The sequence below is a fragment of the Stegostoma tigrinum genome, chromosome 22 (assembly GCF_030684315.1).
Source record: "Stegostoma tigrinum isolate sSteTig4 chromosome 22, sSteTig4.hap1, whole genome shotgun sequence".
Classification (NCBI taxonomy): Eukaryota; Metazoa; Chordata; class Chondrichthyes; order Orectolobiformes; family Stegostomatidae; genus Stegostoma; species Stegostoma tigrinum.
Genome location: NC_081375.1, coordinates 43,902,537 through 43,921,721, shown reverse-complemented (window position 1 = coordinate 43,921,721; position 19,185 = coordinate 43,902,537). Strand labels below are relative to the sequence as shown.

General features: G+C 43.6%; 1 protein-coding gene across 3 annotated transcripts in view; it reads left to right on the top strand.

Annotated features, from left to right (window-relative positions):
- The window catches only part of LOC125463674 (dynein axonemal heavy chain 9-like), a 453,254-nt gene that overhangs the window by 117,355 nt on the left and 316,714 nt on the right, over nucleotides 1–19,185 (top strand). For 2 of the 3 annotated variants that reach the window (XM_059653804.1, XM_059653803.1), the window contains exon 28: nucleotides 3,268–3,372. In XM_059653804.1, the coding sequence (XP_059509787.1) occupies nucleotides 3,268–3,372 (105 nt within the window). Of the gene's footprint in view, nucleotides 1–3,267; nucleotides 3,373–13,898; nucleotides 13,991–19,185 lie in introns of those variants that run through there. The other variant, XM_059653805.1, reaches the window with a different exon arrangement.

The window sequence follows — 19,185 nt, the reverse complement described above, 5'->3', positions numbered from 1 at the left end:
AGGAGTTCGGGAAGAAGTAGCCGAGAACATTCCTGGGCTTGTTATTATAGCGGGCATTTGGCAATTTGTTCTTCATTGGTTAAATTCTGTGTTATGTTGGAATATTTAAGAGCTTCATGTGAACAACTAAAACATTCATTACTCTTCTCCATCTTATTCTTAGGCAGTTGCTAATACACTGGAGAAGTGTGGCAATACAGTTAGCAGCATTGCTCTGTTATTGTATTGACCTAGTGTTCCAAATGTATTTTGTTTTAATCATGATTGCAATTCAAACAAAAAAAAATCATGTACTGCTGTGATAGAAGACTTTTCCAAATGGAAAATAGATGTGAGATGAAAGACATTTTAGAAGACAGTTGAGAACCGGAAATAACAAGGTGCAGAGCTGGATGAACACAACAGGCCAAGCAGAACCAGAGGAGCAGGAAAGCTGACGTTTTGAGCCTGGACCCTTCGTCAGAAAAACAAAATGCACAAGATTCTTCGCAATCTTGTGCTTTTTGTAAACTGCCTACTAAGTTAATAAAATGCTCCCTCTTGTACCTTCTGCCCAGTTTGTGGATAAATCCAAATTATCATCCAGGTTAAAATTCTGGTATCATTTAAGTTGCAGATGTTTGATACTTCTTAGTTGTAGATGAGATGGAATTAAACTCTCAACTAAATTCTCAAACCACTTACGACCAGCAATTAAGTCTGCATCATATTGAATGAGACTGAAATTATGAACAGACCAAATCCAGCAGATACATCCATGTAATTGTGAAACCAAGAACTTGCAGGTACAGTTTTCAAATCATGACCTCAAAAACTACCCAAAACACTTTACTGCACATGAAGTACATTTGAACCATTTCTAGTTTGGTAGTGTAGGAAATGTTGTAGCCAACTGTATGCTCAGCAAGATTCCTTGAATGGCAATGTGATAACAACTGGACATGTTGTTTTGGTATTGTAGGTTGATAGATGGCAGTTAGACCATAAGAAATAGGAGCAGCAGCAGGCCATTTGGCTGTTCAAGCCTAATGCACCATTCAATAAGATCATGGCTGATCCAATCTTATTCAGAACATTACAGAACTTGGCTGCTCTTTATCAAAGGGTCTTTTCTGCTGCATTTTCCAGAGCAGTTGGGAGCTCTGCTTTAATATCTCATCTGAAAGATAGTAATTCTGACTATGTGGCACTTCTCACCCCCACCCAGTAGGATAACGCGTGGTGGTTGTAGTGAGTGATTGGAGGAGTCATAATTTCATACTTAGTTGTTAGAGTTGGTTTTATGCCCTCTTAACTTTTCCTGGCTAACTGACTTAAGGAAGCCAAAACCCCATGACATGTGCAATTGTGGGAATATTTTTGGAGGGTTCCAGACATTAGATTTAAGAAACTTTAGCAATTACCACATTGTCATTGCTTCTGGATTTCCGAGGAATTCCGATGGAGACTGAAAGCTCTGGGGAATATCTCATAGTTTTAGATTCTTTCCATTCAGAGTTGGTACATTTGTTATGTACATCAACAACTTGGATGTGAATGTAAAGGTTAGGTGGTAAGTTTGCAGATGATTTGAAAATTAGTGTTGTTAATAGTGAGGAGGATGGTCTCAAGGCTACAGTCTGATCTTAAATAAAACCACAAAAGAACTGTGGATGCTCTAAATCAGGAATAAAAACTGAAATTACTGGAAAAGCTCAGCACAGCTGGCAACATAGGTGAAGAGAAATCAGAGTTAACATTTTGGGCCTGGTGACCCTTCCTCAGGATGGGTTCTGAGCTCTGAGGAAAGGTCACTGGACCCGAAATGTTAACTCTGTTTTCTCTTCATAGATGCTGAGCTTTTCTAGCTGTTTTTGTTTTGTTACAGTTTGATATTGATGAGCTGGTATTTGGCAGATGGAATTTAATCCTGGTGAGCGCAAGATGATGCATTTGAATGGTCCAATAAGGGAATATAGACTTTGAATGGTATGTCTTTAAGGAGTATTGAGGAACAAAGGATCCAAGGTGCACAAATCCATAGATCCCTGAAGGTGTTAACACAGGCAGGAAGAGTGGTGAAGAAGGCATAAGGGATGCTTTCCCTCAGCTGGGGTGCAAAATAGAGGAGCAAGGAAGTCCTCTTACAACTGGAATACTATGTGCAGTTCTGGTCACCATGCTGTTGGAAGGACATGATTGCACTGGAGATGATGCAGAAGTACTTCACCAGGGTATTGGCTGGGATTAATCGGTCTCAGTTATGAGGAGGGACTGGGTAGGTTGGGTTTGTTTTCCTAGAATAGAGGAGGCTGGCAGGGTATTATATTAGACTAGAGGGCCATAATCTGAGGTGAGGAGCAAGTGGTTTAGAGGAGATCTGAGGAAAAATTGTTTTCACCCAGAGAAATAAGGAACTTGCTACTTGAGAATGTGGTGGAAGCATGTACTTTGGCAACATTTAAGAAGCATTTGGATGAGTACTTAAAACGCCAGGGCATAGTAGGCTATGGACCAAGTGCAGGTAAATGGGATTAGTGTAATTTGTTGTTTGTTGGTCGGCATAGACATGATGGGCCAAAGGGCCTGTTTCTACACTGTGTGATTGTATAACTCTATAAACTATTTGTGATTATTGAATACCACTGTTAAAGCTCCTTAGCCCAAGTGCCAAAGAAATGATGAAGCTCTGTTTCTTTCTCCATAGATGCTGGCTGAGTTTCTCCAACACCTTGTTTCTAGTTCGGATTTCCAGCATCCACAGTTCTTTGTCCCTCCATCTCTGGTACCATGCTCGTAAATCTTGTTTTGTATTCTTTCTCAGGGATTACACACACTTTTCCACCTGAAGTCTAACCAGTGTTTAAGAACAATCAGCGTAACCTCTTTGGTTTGATCTCTGTGCCTTTTATTAACAAAATCAAGGAACTTCTAAGCATTCCCAATTCATCTTGCCACAGTTTCCGGTTTCCTCCCACAGCCCAAAGATGTGCAGGCTAGGTGGATCGGCCATGCTAAATTGCCCGTAGTGTTCTGGGGTGTGTGGATTATAGGGGGATGGGTCTGGGTGGGTACTTCAAGGGGCGGTGTGGACTTGTTGGGCCGAAGGGTCTGTTTCCACAGTGTAGGGAATCTAATCTAATCTGTTTATATACACCACCAAAATTTTCTGCTTTGCACCTTGCTTAAAAATGTTCAATTATGTTCATTTTGCCTCCCCTTGTTACAAAAACCAAAGTATACCCCTTTACAATATTACCTCTTGCTTTTTTTCCCCCTCCCCTACAGTCCTGCGGTAATATTTACAAAGGCCTGGCGCAGACTGGTGCCTGGGGCTGCTTTGATGAGTTCAACAGGATCTGCGTTGAGGTGCTGTCTGTGGTAGCTGTGCAGGTGAGTCAAGGCTCTTTGTTATGTGGAATTGTCAAATAATACGGTGAAGAAAGAGGTTGTTCAGTCCATTGTGACTCTGAGCACTTTGAAAGATCCAGCCAGTTGTTCACACACTCCTGTCCTTTGTCACAGCCCCACCCCTCGTCTCTCTAGTTATTTCGGAGCTCCCTTCCCCTCTCTCATTTCTGAGGAAGGGTCCCGACCCGAAACATCAGCTTTCCTGTTCCTCTGATGCTGCCGTGTCCCTCCAGCTCCCACACTCTGTTATCTCTGACTCCAGCATCGGCAGCTCTTACTATGCCTGTCCTCCGTCCGCTCGCTATTTTGAGTATCCAGCCCTGAAGAAGGTTAATGCCCACAACGTTGACTTCTCCTCCTCCAGATGCTGTGTTTTTCCAGCCTTCTGTTTGTCTACCTTAGATTCCAGCATCTGCAGTTTTTGTTTGAAACTCCAAATTGAGTTTTTACCTAGTTCCTTTTCAAAAGTTAGGATTGAATTTGCTGCCACTGCTCTTCAGACAGAATGTTGTAGCCCACATCGTAGCCCTCTATCTCCCTGGCCCTTTCATCCATTTGACCTCCCCCTCATGATGTGCAGCAGTCAAGAACACCAGCTATCAGAGATAATGGGAACTGCAGATGCTGGAGAATCCAAGATAACAAAGTGTGGAGCTGGATGAACACAGCAGGCCAAGCAACATCTCAGGAGCACAAAGGCCGACGTTTCAGGCCTCATCCTCTCTGATGAAGGGTCTAAGCCCGAAACGTCAGCTTTTGTGCTCCTGAGATGCTGCTTGGCCTGCTGTGTTCATCCAGCTTCGCACTTTGTTATCAAGAACACCAGCTATGATTGATTTGTTTCAAGGTGGTATTGCATATTGCAATCGGGAAATAATGCTACAATGTATGAAATGCTTCCCATTCACTGTGTTAGTGGCTGAGCCTGTGCAGAACCTGGACTGAATGCATGCCTGCAATTTATTGCATTGCTGCTCACTGGGACTTAGTGACTAGTAAGATTGTTTTTTAACTCGATGTCAAATGATCCAGTGTGCAGTGATCATATTTCCACTGTTCTTAGTTAATATTTGATTATGCCTTGCAAGTACAATTTTGAAATCTGACACATTGATAACAGTGAAATGCCAGGCTACCTCTAGGAGGGTCAATTTTTCTTAGTTTTAATTTTATTCATGGGAGAAATAGAAAGATGTATTTCTTTAATTCTTGCCTGAGGGGGCCTATGAAGCAGAATGTACAGAGATTTTCTATTTCACCTAATGTGGTTAGGTGTGCTGTCATTAATCTGCCTCATTCTAAATGTCTTAATCTTTTGAGGTAATGTGCCTGGGTCTAACCTGGACAAATTAATTCTGCACCTGCAGGTCATAATTGATGTGGTTTCACCTCCAGCCTGGTATTATGCTCAAATGTGTCAAAGAATGTGTTATCCCTTATGATGTAAGAAATCGGATGTGGATATTGTGGATTTATTACAGCCAGCAATTATGTACTGACATTGTATTCACAGGCACGTATGTGTCTGGGCGAACGCTAAACTATCAGATGACAAGGAGTTGCATTGAACAGCATGTATAGAATGATCTCATTAAGAAGGATTATAATAACTTTATACTTTCATATCCCATGCTACAATAGTGATGATAGCATACTCTTAAAAGTATACTGACATACGAATCCTGCAATATTGCACAACAATAAACACATTTTCTGTCCTGATTTTAAATGTCTCTATGCCCCAAGCAATTGGTGCATGGGAGAGGATTAAGCTGAAGTTGAGATCGCATAATGACCTGATAGTGTACAGGTCCAGCCTGGCAACACCTTATCTGAGCAACCTGAAGATGGCCAAGGCTGCCACAACAGACTAATGATGACCTAAAGCATCATTTAAAACAATTTGGACATCGAGGGTTGTCCTGATGTCACTTGTACCCTAAATATTTGGCAACAGATGCTGATCGGCCTGAAGTACCACAGTTAGCTCCTACAGCTTTCCTGTAACAATGGTGCCGTCAATGGAAGCTGTCTAGCTTGTTACAATCAGCCGGGCCCTCGGATTTCAGGACCCGACCTCTGCCAGAGATCTGTTACACAATAAGATACTCAAGTTGTTTTGAATATCCCACTACTCTCGAGCCAATGAAAAGGTGAGCTGTATAATGTATCTAATTATGGGAGTCAGGTGTCTGTAGCTCTGAATCTCACTTCCTTTAAGCTAGACTTAACTGTTGTGAGAATCAGAAAAAGTAAATTTGGTTTGGTTTTCATTTTATGAACTTTATAACTTTCCTATACTAACCAAAGTGTATTGGTCTGCTAACAGTAGGTAAAATCTGCTGAGTCCCAATGGGTTTTTATAACTTCTACCTCAACTTACAGCCAAACTTTGTCTCCCACTCTTTTCCCTCACAGCTACCATGGCAACTCGAGCAGTATTCACCATGGGCAGACCTCAGGATCCATGAAGAGATTACATGAAGTTCTTGCATATAAATTGATGAATACAATATTTAAGGAAGAAAATTCTCATTGACAAAATATCCTTCCTTTATATTTATCTCCCTTTAGTTCCTTTCAAAATGAGCATTGGAATTTATAGTCCCACTTCAAAGAGGTTCTGATCACGAGACATTGCAAATCAAACTATGAACGGACGCACACCATATTGTCATAATGGAACATTATTTGTCATGCAGTGTTAATCGTATAAAAATGCCCCACAACATAATGCTGGCAAATACTGAGAAGTAAAGATGCTGATAATTCTTTAAGTATACAGAGATAGTAGGAACTGCAGATGCTGGAGAATCCGAGATAACGAGGTGTAGAGCTGGATGAGCACAGCAGGCCAAGCAGCATCAGAGGAGCAGGAAAGCTGACGTTTTGGGCCTAGACCCTTCTTCAGAAATGGGGGAGGGAAAGGGGGTTCTGGAATACATAGGGAGAGAGGGGGAGGTGGATAGAAGATGGATAGAGGAGAGGATAGATGGAGAGGAGATAGACTGGTCAAAGAGGCAAGGATGGAGCCAGTAAAGGTGAGTGTAGGTGGGAGGTAGGGAGGAGATAGGTCAGCCCAGGGAGGACAGACAGGTCAAGGGAGTGGGATGTGGTTAGTAGGTAGGAGATGGGGGGGATCCCTGCCTCCCAAACCTGTCCTTCCTCCCACCGATCCCCTCCTCCCACCTCAACTTCGCAAGCATCAAAATCTCCCCCTCCCCCTACTACATCCCAAAACCAACCAGGCTCATCCCCACCTCCCTAACCGTCCTCCCTCCTACCTATTCCCTCCTCCCACCTCAAGCCCCACACCCATCTCCTACCTACTAACCTCATCCTGCCGCCTTGACCTGTCCGTCCTCCCTGGACTGACCTATCTCCTCCCTAACTCCCCACCTACACTCACCTTTTACTGGCTCCATCCTGCCTCTTTGACTGGTCTGTCTCCTCTCCACCTATCCTCTCCTGTATCCATCTTCTATCCGCCTTCCCCCCCCCCCCCCACCCTATTTATTTAAAAAACCCCTTCCCCTCCCCCATTTCTGAAGAAGAGTCTAGGCCCAAAGTGTCAGCTTTCCTGCTCCAATGATGCTGCTTGGACTGCTGTGTTCATCCAGCTCCACACCTTGTTATCTTTAAATATACAATCAAGTTTACTTTCAAAATTTAAAGGGCAGGAATTTTAAATGCTTGACTACTCCCTTTTGACAGCTTTCATGACAGTTACCTTGACAGCTCAAATATACTTGCCATTTCCAATGAATTTATGCACTTTTGCACATCTGCTTCTAACAATATCAAAGAACATCTTGCCTTTGTCCCACAAAAATAACTTGGGTCCATAGCCAAAAATGTAGCCTGCCTCTCCAAAAGAGTGCCCTACCTCTGTCAGAAAATTTCTGCAATCTTGAACTAAATTATGCAAGTTGTGTTTTGGATGTCCCAGTAGAGAAATTCAGATTAGCCTGATGCAGCTGCACTTTAACCTGGGCAATGCATTGGGAACTAATGATGTGCAGATTAGAACCAACTCCTGTCCCCACACTCACGGAAGTGGCAGCTGTCATGTTGGGGAATGGGGTTTCAAAAATAGCAGGCAGATGCTCAGTTTTGTTAATACAGAGAGATTCTCCATCTGTGTGTAAAATTCGGGCCCTAATATTTCCTATCCATGAGTTCCTTCAAACCTGATGTGATCTAGTGTAGACCAGGTGATCTGCCTTTCTGGTGTAACTAAGAGAGATTTATCAACTAAACAGTGTACAACCGCACCTATTTACAGATTGCATGGATGTGACCTACATTACTCCTGAGATTATTTGGAGCATACTCGTCCCAGATCTGTCCTCTGCAAAGCTGCTACTTAATCAGACAACCTTTCCATGGCATCATCTCAATGGGCAGTGCTTACTGCCTTCAGTCAAGTATGAACCCTTTCAGACCCATGTACAGAAAAAATAGGAACTGTGGATGCTGGAGAATCTGAGATAACAAAGTGTAGAGCTGGATGAACGCAGCAGGCCAAGCAGCTGTGTTCATCCAGCCCCAAAGTTTGTTATCCCATATACAAAAATGTCTGTTTTAGGTTATGGCTTTACTTAATATTTTAGACTTTCATAAGTACAATGTCTGCATATTGCAAAAACATTGCTCTCCAAAATGCTTTTCTTTTGTGCTAGTTTGATGTTTACAAACTGGGTAGGTAGAAGGAGTATCAATGAGTGAGTAGTTCCGTGTGCATACAGGGATGATTTTCTCTGCTTAGTGTTTCGTCTGAAATTGTAAAAACTGATGAACATTTTCATGAGCGTTGGCATTACTGATAGTGAGGCTAGTTCGTCTGTTAGAGACTGGACCAATGATGTTGCCTAGCAGGGTAATGAAACGTCTGTGACCTGCAGAGAGTATGTGACGAAGGACAGACAGTTGATAGGGCAAAGTTGCAGTCATTGCAACGGGTTAAGGTGTGTCTACTTCACTGCAAGAAGTGTCAGGAATAAGGGTGACAAACTTAGAGCATGGATCAGTACTTGGGCTATGATGTTGTGGCCATTATAGAGACTCTGATAACTTGGGAACAGGAATGGTTCTTGGATGTTCCAGGGTTTAGATGTATTGAAAGAAATAGTGAGGGAGGTAAATGAGATGGGGGAGTGGCATTGGTAATCAGGGATGGTATCACAGTTGCAGAAAGGGAGGTCGTTGAGGAGAGTTTGTCTACTGAGTCAGTATGGGTGGAAGTCAGAAACAGGAAAGGAGCAGTCACTTTATTGGGAGTTTTCTATAGATCCCCCAATAGCAACAGAGACACTGAGGACCAGATTGGGAGACAGATTTTGGAAAGGTGCAGATGTAATAGGGTTTTTGTCATGTGTGACTTCAACTGGCCTAATATCGACTGTAACCTCCTAAGTGCAAATAGTTTGGTGATGATCTTTGCATCCTCACTGTTAACTGAGTCGTACCAGAAGATTAGAGGGTGATGAGTGTCATTCACTTTTTTAAGAGAGGGAACAGGGATAATTCTGGAAATTACAGACTGGAAAATTTTTCTTCAGTGGTGGGCAAATTATTGGAGAGGATTCTGAGAGATAATATTTGATTATATGGAAAAGCACAGTTTGATGATAAATAGTCATCATGGCTTTGTGAGGGGCAGGCCATGCCTCTCAAGCCTGACTGAATTGATTAAATTAGATTCCCTACAGTGTGGAAACAGGCCCTTTGGCCCGAATTCTTTGAGGATGTGACAAAACACATTGAAGGTAGAGCAGTGGATGTGGTGTGTATGGATTTTGGCAAGGCATTCAATAAGGTTCCCCATGGCAGGCTCATTCAGAATGTAAGGAAGCATGGGATTCAGAGAAATTTGGCTGTCTGGATGCAGAATTGGCTGTCCAGTAGAAGACAGAGGGTGGTAGTAGATAGAAAGTATTCAACCTGGAAGTCGATGATCAGTGGTGTTCCATAGGGATCTGTTCTGCAACCTCTGCTGTTTATGATCTTTATAAATGACTTGGATGAGGAAGTGGAAGGGTGGGTTAGTAAGTTTGCTGGTGACATGAAAGTTGGTGGAGTAGTGGACAGTGTGGAGGGCTGTTGTAGGTTGCAACGAGACATTGACAGGATGCAGAGCTGGGCAAAGAAGTGACAGATGGAATTCCACGCAGAAAAGTTTGAAGTGATTCATTTTGGAAGGTTGAATTTGAATGCAGAATACAGGGTTAATGGCAGGATTCTCGGCAGTGTGGAGGAACAGAGCGATCTTGGGGTCCACATCCGGAGATCCCTCAAAGTTGCCACTCAAGTTGATAGGGTTGTTCAGAAGACATATGGTGTGTTGGCTTTCATTGGCAGGGAAATTGAGTTTAAGAGCTGTGAGGTTACGCAGCAGCTGTATAAAACCCTGGTTAGAACACACTTGGAATAGTGTGTTTGGTTCTGCTTGCCTCATTATGGGAAAGATGTGGAATCTTTAGAGAGGGTGCAGAAGAGATTCACCAGGATGCTGCCTGGACTGGAGGGCAGGTATGATGAAGAAAGTTTGAGGGAGCTAAGACTTTTTTCATTGGAATGAAGACGGATGAGAGCTGACTTGATAGAGGTGTACAAGTTGATGAGAGGCATAGATAGAGTGGAAAGCCGGAGACTTCCCACGGTGGAAATGACTATTATGAGGGGGTGTAATTTTAAGGCAATTGGAGGAAGGTATAGGGGAGATGTCAGAGGTAGGTGCTTTACACAGAGACTGGTGGCTGCATGAAATGTGCTGCTGGCAGGGGTAGTGGAGTCAGATACATTTAAGACATTTAAGCGACTCTTGGATAGGTACATGGATGGTAGTAAAATGTAGGGTGTGCAGGATAGTTTGATCTTAGAGCAGGATAATAGGTTGACACACGACCGTGGTCTGAAGAGCCTGTACTGTGCTGCACTGTTCTATGTTCTAATCAATCAGTTCAGTAAGCAAACCAACCGCAGCATCCACAACCCGAGCTACTAATCTACTCAAGATCCACAGTTGGATCCCAGCCCCATTTTGTTGCAAGTAGAGATTTGAGATGTAATTGTACCATTTTATCCTTGAAGATTAGATTCCACTCGATCATTGGCAGACTTTGACTTCCAGTGGGGCACTGAGAATTTCTTTGCTTACGGTATTGTTGACAGATGTTGAAATTGTTGGGAAAATCCTCCGATTAGTGCTTTCATCCAGATTAAGATTGAGCACAAAGCTATGAAAAGGTCATGTTGTCATCAAACGATTGAATTAAATTGTTAAAATAGAAGTCTGCTTATCATAGTTGGACATATCACCAAAAGGCCACCTCACGTAGAAAGGGTACAAATCCATTTTTGTGTAAGCATGCCCTGGAGCTTTTAAAAGTCAATTTTGATGAGTCATAACTTTTGAAACAATCAATATCTCATTTGTTACTATTTGGAGATAGTAAAAGACCAGGCATCAGTATTCTTACTGAAGCGGCTGAAATACAATGCATAACATCAAGAACAGTGTCATCACTGATTTCCTGGGTCTTGCATTTGTTTATAATTAGCAGCTAGCAACTGGAGATCAATTAGTTTTCAAGTCCCAACTTGCTTTTACAGAAGTTGGCATCGGTGTAACTATGACAACCTTCACCTAGGCCATGAATTCTTTATGCTGCTTAAATTTCTTCATTGAATTAGCCCATTTCTTTTTAGTTAATCAGCGTTCTAATGTAGACCGCATACTCACACTTCGAAGGATTTGGAAATGGGCTGAAGCTGAATGTGCTCAATACTTGCAGAATAGAGAAACTGCAACTTAAATCTGTATTTGGTGGAATTGGGATTCTTGGCTTTAAAGTGGCACACAGCACTAGTGGTATAAACCCATTTATAAAAAGGAAGAAATATTGAAGGCAATGGTTAAACTGCTTCAATCTTCATTGGAGACAGGAACAATGGCAGATAACTGGAGGTTTGTTAATGCCTTGCAGCCATTCAAGAAAACAAAGGGAATGTTATTGGAAACTAGTATTAAAGGCAAAATAAACTTTGATTTGAAATGTGCGGGCTATTTAAGGACAGCACATATTTTTTGTAGGAAAATTGTGTCTGATTATGTCCTTTTCTATGGTAACAGAGATGGTTGGTTCAGGTAATGCAGTACATGTTGTGCTTATGATTTTTCAAAAGATATTTGACAATAGAGTGACCCAAGGCTTTTTAGATGGATGGGAGTCCTTGGAATTAAGTGACATTTTGTGGCATGGATCACAGACAGAAAAGAAAGTCTCATGGTGAATGAATGAATGTTTTTTTTTCAGGCTGGAATGTGGTTAGCAATTATGTTCCCCATGGGACTATCCACACTTGCTTTCCGATTTTTAATACCTACCCTAGAGTCAATTTGAGGCTTAGCACATGCGAAGGACGTCAAACTTGGCAAATTTGACACAAGTGACGAAGCTGGTTTTATGTATCAGGGTGACGTGCTGAATGAGAAAACAGGCAGAAGTTCCAATGGAGCCCGATACAGAGAAATGTGACTCAATTTTGATAAAGTGTTGAGGAGCAGAGGGGCTAATATTCCAGTATGCACAAATCCTTAAAGGTGGCACTATAAACTGATGTAAAGCATATGGCTCACTTAGGTTTATCAGTGGAGGAAAAATCATTAAAACCAACAGATCATTGAGTGTGTTCGAAATCATTGGTTGGGCCTGATCAAGCGTATTGTTGAGAATTCTTGGCACCACAGTTCAGGAAAGGTGCCAAGGCCTTCGAAAGAATACAGTTGAGGTTCATCAGGATGTTGCCAGGGTTGAGGGGCTTCAGCTATGAAGTGGGATCTATTCTTCTTGCCAAGTTGTAACCAAAGACGAGTTTTCAGGTGAATAAAAGATTTTAGTGCAGTAGGTAGATAAAAATTCTTTCCCTGCTGTATGCACTGAAACAGCTTTAGCATAGAAGCAGCTGACAAAAGTGTCTGTGACCATGGCAAACTATACCATCTCATGTCCTGATTAAGTACATCATGCTGCTCCAGCGACTGCCGTTTGGTGTTCAGTTCGGTTAGACTGCCCTTTCTTGCCTTCATTTCTGTCTGTCCATTTGTATCACTCCTGCAATAGTCTCTCTTCATGATTCCTCTGTAGACCTCACAGGCTCTATCCTAGACTTCCTTTCCCAGTTACACACTGCCCCAACAACACCATCCAAATACAAAGCATTACACCCCACAAGTATACTGACAACAGCCAGTTCACACTGTCCACTACCTCTCTCTTTTGTCTGTTTGTGTGATGTTCAGTTTTGGATGAACAGAAATTGTTTTTCAAACAACTGTTGAAGTAAATTAGGGTGTTGTCATAGGTTCATGTTAGATACTCTTCAATGTTTCTCTAGCTGTTAATTCCATGCTGGAGCTAACTTTGTCAAGCTGAAGCTGATTGTTCACAGCTTTGCTGTGCCATGTCATTCTTTGGTCATGGGCCTCTTCGTCTTTTCATCACTAACACTATCAATTTCCACCCTATAATGTACTCTCGCTTTCAGCTCATCATCTGTTTAAACCCTCGCCAGTGCCTTTGTTACTTTCAATCTTGACTATTCCCAGGCTCACTCTAACAGCCCACTACATTACACTGCAATAAACATCAACTCTGCAGCCTTTACCCTATCTCACACCAAGATCCACCAAGAATAAGCAGGCTCTATACTTCTTGGAACATATTTGTTTAAATGGAATAGTGGAGAAAAGGGATCTTGGGTACACATGAATCATTAAATTTGTATAAAGCCTTGATTAGACCACAATTCTATGGAGATTTGTGCATTGCCCAGTGTTCACTGACCAAGTTGGGATCCAGATCTGAATGTGCTTTGAACATAAAATCCTTAACGCTTATATCAAATCCCCCCACAATGAGCCCTTCCCTATCCCTTGGCATGCTTCAGTCCAAGAAGTGTCTAAGATCTCTGTGTTCCTGTAATCCCCCTTGCATATCTCTGATTTCTATTACTTCACTATTATTGCGAATGTTTTTAACTGGCTAGTTTGGAATTGACTTCCTAAACATCTTTGATTCTCTAACTACTTAAAATGACCCTCCTTTGCACTCGTCCAAAGAGCTTGATGTAATTATTTGTCAAATTTTGTTACGTAATGCTTTGCTGACAATATGTATAAATGACTTGTGGAATGGAGGTCCATCTCTTACTGCAGTTTTCTTCCAAAATCTTTGAAATTGTTCGTTCAGTTCTCTGTAGCAACTCTTCATATTTGAGCCTAGACAGAGTTGGTGAACTGCGAGACAATAGAGTACATTTCTGGCAGAAGTTAGTGGCCAATTGAGCTGATTTGCTTGCTTGCCAAAACCTGGCTGAATGATTTAGGGGCCAGAATGCCTTCTTTTCCAAACCACCTCACTCCAACATAATCACAGCATGATCCACAACCTTCTAATTTCTGTGGTTCAATTAATTTTCTTATTTTCAGTTTGTATTATACCATTGTTGAATCTGTACAGAAGGGTTGTGTTATCAGATGTGGCATAAATGATGTGCTGTGCCAGATTCTCACGGAATCACAGATTATTACACAAGGGTAAGTGATTTAGTCTTATTGTTGCTCTTCAAATGGAACAATTTTCTGTACTCTATTCCTTGTACCTTCCCCACATTTAAGATATATTGTTAATATGCAACTAGTTCTCTTCTAAATGTGGTTTTAGTCTTTTTTTCTGAGTATTGAAATGTGTATTCAATTCCAAATGGGAAGTGAAATGTTTTAATGACATAATGGAAATGTTCAGATAGGTCAAAGCATAGATCATTTCCCTTAATTGCGTTACCTTGCTGTGACCACATAAATTTCCAACTTGCATCAATCACATTTATAAAACATCACATTGACTGTATATAAATTGTGTTTTCGTTGTGAGTGTGTGTGTTGGCGTTGTGTGTGTGTGTTGGCGGTGGGAGTGTGTGTGTGTGTTGGCGGTGGGAGTGTGTGTGTTGGCGGTGGGAGTGTGTGTGTGTGTGTGTGTGTGTGTGTGTGTGTGTGTCTGTGTTGGCGGTGGGAGTGTGTGTGTGTGTGTGTGTTGGTGGTGGGAGTGTGCGTGTGTGTGTTGGTGGTGGGAGTGTGCGTGTGTGTGTTGGTGGTGGGAGTGTGCGTGTGTGTGTTGGTGGTGGGAGTGTGCGTGTGTGTGTGTGTTGGTGGTGGGAGTGTGTGTGTGTGTGTTGGTGGTGGGAGTGTGTGTGTGTGTGTTGGTGGTGGGAGTGTGTGTGTGTGTGTTGGTGGTGGGAGTGTGTGTGTGTGTGTTGGTGGTGGGAGTGTGTGTGTGTGTGTTGGTGGTGGGAGTGTGTGTGTGTGTGTTGGTGGTGGGAGTGTGTGTGTGTTGGTGGTGGGAGGGTGTGTGTGTTGGTGGTGGGAGTGTGTGTGTGTGTGTTGGTGGTGGGAGTGTGTGTGTGTTGGTGGTGGGAGTGTGTGTGTGTTGGTGGTGGGAGTGTGTGTGTGTGTGTGTTGGTGGTGGGAGTGTGTGTGTGTGTGTGTTGGTGGTGGGAGTGTGTGTGTGTGTTGGTGGTGGGAGGGTGTGTGTGTGTGTTGGTGGTGGGAGGGTGTGTGTGTGTGTTGGTGGTGGGAGGGTGTGTGTGTGTGTGTTGGTGGTGGGAGGGTGTGTGTGTGTGTTGGTGGTGGGAGGGTGTGTGTGTGTGTTGGTGGTGGGAGGGTGTGTGTGTGTGTTGGTGGTGGGAGTGTGTGTGTGTTGGTGGTGGGAGTGTGTGTGTGTTGGTGGTGGGAGTGTGTGTGTGTGTTGGTGGTGGGAGTGTGTGTGTGTGTTGGTGGTGGGAGTGTGTGTGTGTGTTGGTGGTGGGAGTGTGTGTGTGTGTTGGTGGTGGGAGTGTGTGTGTGTGTTGGTGGTGGGAGTGTGTGTGTGTGTTGGTGGTGGGAGTATGTGTGTGTGTTGGTGGTGGGAGTATGTGTGTGTGTTGGTGGTGGGAGTATGTGTGTGTGTTGGTGGTGGGAGTGTGTGTGTGTTGGTGGTGGGAGTGTGTGTGTGTTGGTGGTGGGAGTGTGTGTGTGTGTGTGTGTGTGTGTGTGTGTGTTGGTGGTGGGAGTGTGTGTGTGTGTGTGTGTTGGTGGTGGGAGGGTGTGTGTGTTGGTGGTGGGAGGGTGTGTGTGTTGGTGGTGGGAGTGTGTGTGTGTGTGTGTGTGTGTGTGTGTGTGTGTTGGTGGTGGGAGTGTGTGTGTGTGTGTGTGTTGGTGGTGGGAGTGTGTGTGTGTTGGTGGTGGGAGTGTGTGTGTGTGTTGGTGGTGGGAGTGTGTGTGTGTGTTGGTGGTGGGAGTGTGTGTGTGTGTTGGTGGTGGGAGTGTGTGTGTGTGTTGGTGGTGGGAGTATGTGTGTGTGTTGGTGGTGGGAGTGTGTGTGTGTTGGTGGTGGGAGTGTGTGTGTGTTGGTGGTGGGAGTGTGTGTGTGTTGGTGGTGGGAGTGTGTGTGTGTGTGTGTGTGTGTGTGTGTGTTGGTGGTGGGAGTGTGTGTGTGTGTGTGTGTTGGTGGTGGGAGTGTGTGTGTGTGTGTGTTGGTGGTGGGAGGGTGTGTGTGTGTGTTGGTGGTGGGAGGGTGTGTGTGTGTGTTGGTGGTGGGAGGGTGTGTGTGTGTGTTGGTGGTGGGAGGGTGTGTGTGTTGGTGGTGGGAGTGTGTGTATGTGTTGGTGGTGGGAGTGTGTGTGTGTGTGTTGGTGGTGGGAGTGTGTGTGTGTGTGTGTTGGCGGTGTGTGTGTGTGTTGGCGGTGTGTGTGTGTGTTGGCGGTGAGTGTGTGTGTGTTGGCGGTGAGCGTGTGTGTGTGTGTGTGTGTGTGTGTGTGTGTGTGTTGGCGGTGGGAGTGTGTGTGTGTGTGGGCGGTGGGAGTGTGTGTGTGGGCAGTGGGGGAGTGTGTGTGTGGGCGGTGGGGGTGTGTGTGTGTGGGCGGTGGGGGTGTGTGTGTGTGGGCGGTGGGGGTGTGTGTGTGTGTGTGGGCGGTGGGGGTGTGTGTGTGTGTGTGTGTGGGCGGTGGGAGTGTGTGTGTGTGTGTGGGCGGTGGGAGTGTGTGAGTGTGTGTGTGTGTGTGTGTGGGCGGTGGGTGTGTGTGTGTGTGTGTGTGTGTTGGCGGTGGGGGTGTGTGTGTGTGTGTTGGCGGTGGGAGTGTGTTTGTGTGTGTGTGTGTGTGTGTGTGTGTGTGTGTGTGTTGGCGGTGGGAGTATGTGTGTGTGTTGGCGGTTGGAGAAGGAGGCAGAGTGTTCATGCGTGAGGTGGGTCACTTGTGGTGCGACATGAACCCCAGATCTCGCATGAGGCCGTCAGTGTCCGTACTGAACGTGCCTATCAGCCTGTGCTCAGCAACTGTACATTGTTGTGTATTCCGACGTCATCCTGGGAAGACGTTTACTTGACATTCTGAGGCGGATTGTGCATCCCTGTTTGGCAATTGTTGCATGGTGTCTGTTCAAATGTTATTGTTGCATCTGTATGGTTTCACTGATATGCCATGCCTCAGGGCGTCCTTGCCTGCAGTGTGTGAGCTAGACCATGTTGGCCTTGTCACATGAGCATCTGCTGTGTACGTGGTGGATGGTGTTCCCATTTGTGATGGTAGTGTCCATGTTGAAGATTTGACATTTCTTGCAGAGATTGTCATGGATGGCAGAGTTGTGTGGTGTTGTGGTCAATGTTGTCCTGAAGGCTGGGTACTTTGTTGCGAACGGTGGTCTGTTTAAGGTTTGGCAGTCATTTGAAGGTGAGAAGTGGAGCCGTGGACAAGGTCTTTGTGAGGTGCTCATGATCATTGATAATGTGTTGGAGACTGTGAAGAGCATGATGTAGTTTCTCCGCTCCCAGCAAGTACTGGATGACGATGGGTACCTTCTTGAATGTATCCTGTGTCTGTCTTCTCAGGAGCTCATTATGGTTTTTCGCTGTGGCACATTGGAACTGGTGATTGCTGAGTTGAGCTATGCATAGACAGTCTGTCAATATGGTGTTTTATAAATTCCTACTTTAGAAATAAGACCAGTCTGACTTCAGACCAAAACACAAACAGATTCTAAACGAGGTCTCACAGCTAACATGCATTGTCTGACCTAAAATGTCGCCCATCTTCTTTATTCTGCTAAAACCTTCAGTTCTCTCAGGAGTGTGACTTGAAAGGAATTCGGGGATTTACATATACATATTCATCACTTAAAACCTTTTGACTGATTAAAGGTTTAACAACATCTTAGGTTTGTTTAGTACATCCTCATCAATGGTGTGAACCTTTGATCATTACTTTTCAATTCTGTGTCTGATACTACCTCTCACTAACACCTGAAGAAGGAGCGAGGTTCTGAAAGCTTGTGTTTTCAAATAAATCTGTTGGACTATAACCTGTTGTTTTGCGATTTCTGACCTCCTCCACCCCTGTCCAACACCTCCACATCATGGTTAATATAAAGTAAAACTTCGAGGTTTGATTCCTCTGCTCTCACATGTTTGGTTTTCTTTTTTGCTAAATAACATGAAGTTAGCAGTGAGGGAGGAGTATGGTGAAGTCTAACTGATGAATGGAGAAGAGATCAAGCAAGAGGAAAGTACAGTTGCTGGAAGTAAACCAGAATGTGGAAAGAAACAGAATTCTGAAGAGTGCACGATGTTACTAGAGGCAGGCAAGTGTAATAGGGAATGGTTGTAATAGTGAGAGATATTCAAGAAATATTCACGTGAATCCATGAGAAATTGATGATAAGAGACCCATTGAGAACAGAAGTGAAGCAAGCATCACACTGCAGAAATGAATTGAGAAGAAACTTGTTTAAACAGATAGAAAGTGGGACGAAGTTCGACAAAATCAGTCCTAATTGCTTTGGGTACTTGAAGAATTTTGATCAAGAAGTAGAGTTCCGTTTCCTGAAGTATGAAAAGCAAGACGTCAGAATGGGGTCAAGATTTCTAATGTATTTTGTGATTCATGACCGTGACTGTAAGATTGGGCTGCTGACTTTGCAATGTGGCCCCACCGATTTATAAAGCCAACAGTGTTACATATAGCAGAATGACTGAGCTGTCAATTTATTGTCACCACTATTTTTTTCAGTGAAGGTTAGGAATGATTTCACAGGCCCTATATTTGACATTGAAGAGAAAGGTGTGTAATAAATCAGAATGGTATCTAGTGGCACTGCTGACTGTGCATTAAGAGGTTCTGATTTACATTGGCAGCAAATTTATTACAGTCACTGATATGAATTACTGCACAGTATTGAACCAAGAATGAGGCTGCTTTGATGTTATTGAAATTGAGCCCCTACCTTGATCAATATCGTACACACTACTTTGAAGAAAATAAGGTGGTATGGAATTGCTTGGATGTGTTGCGTGAGCTATTTTCTTGTACGATGCTAGTTAAGAACAACACTGCCAAGATCTTTGCTGCCAATAAGATATACATGTTCCAAAGTTCACGCAACAAAACCTGTAGCGAGGAAAAATCTCAGATGCTACCTTCTATCACTTTTTCTATACCTTAGAAACCGAGACAACAGAGAAGATCTATGGAAATCTGGTTGCTAAGACATAAGCTAAAAATACCATGTACAGACTGTAAGACAAATGACAAGGTCCTTGATACTCAAGAACAAAAATAACTTGTAGAAAGTGACATCCAAAAAAGAAAATGTTAGCGTTTTGGCGATTTGATTAGGGCTGAAAAACAACAGAAATCCCTTGTAGCAGGCAAAGTGGAGGACAGCAGATAGAGGAGTTGACCTTGGGTGAGTTCAGATGGCAG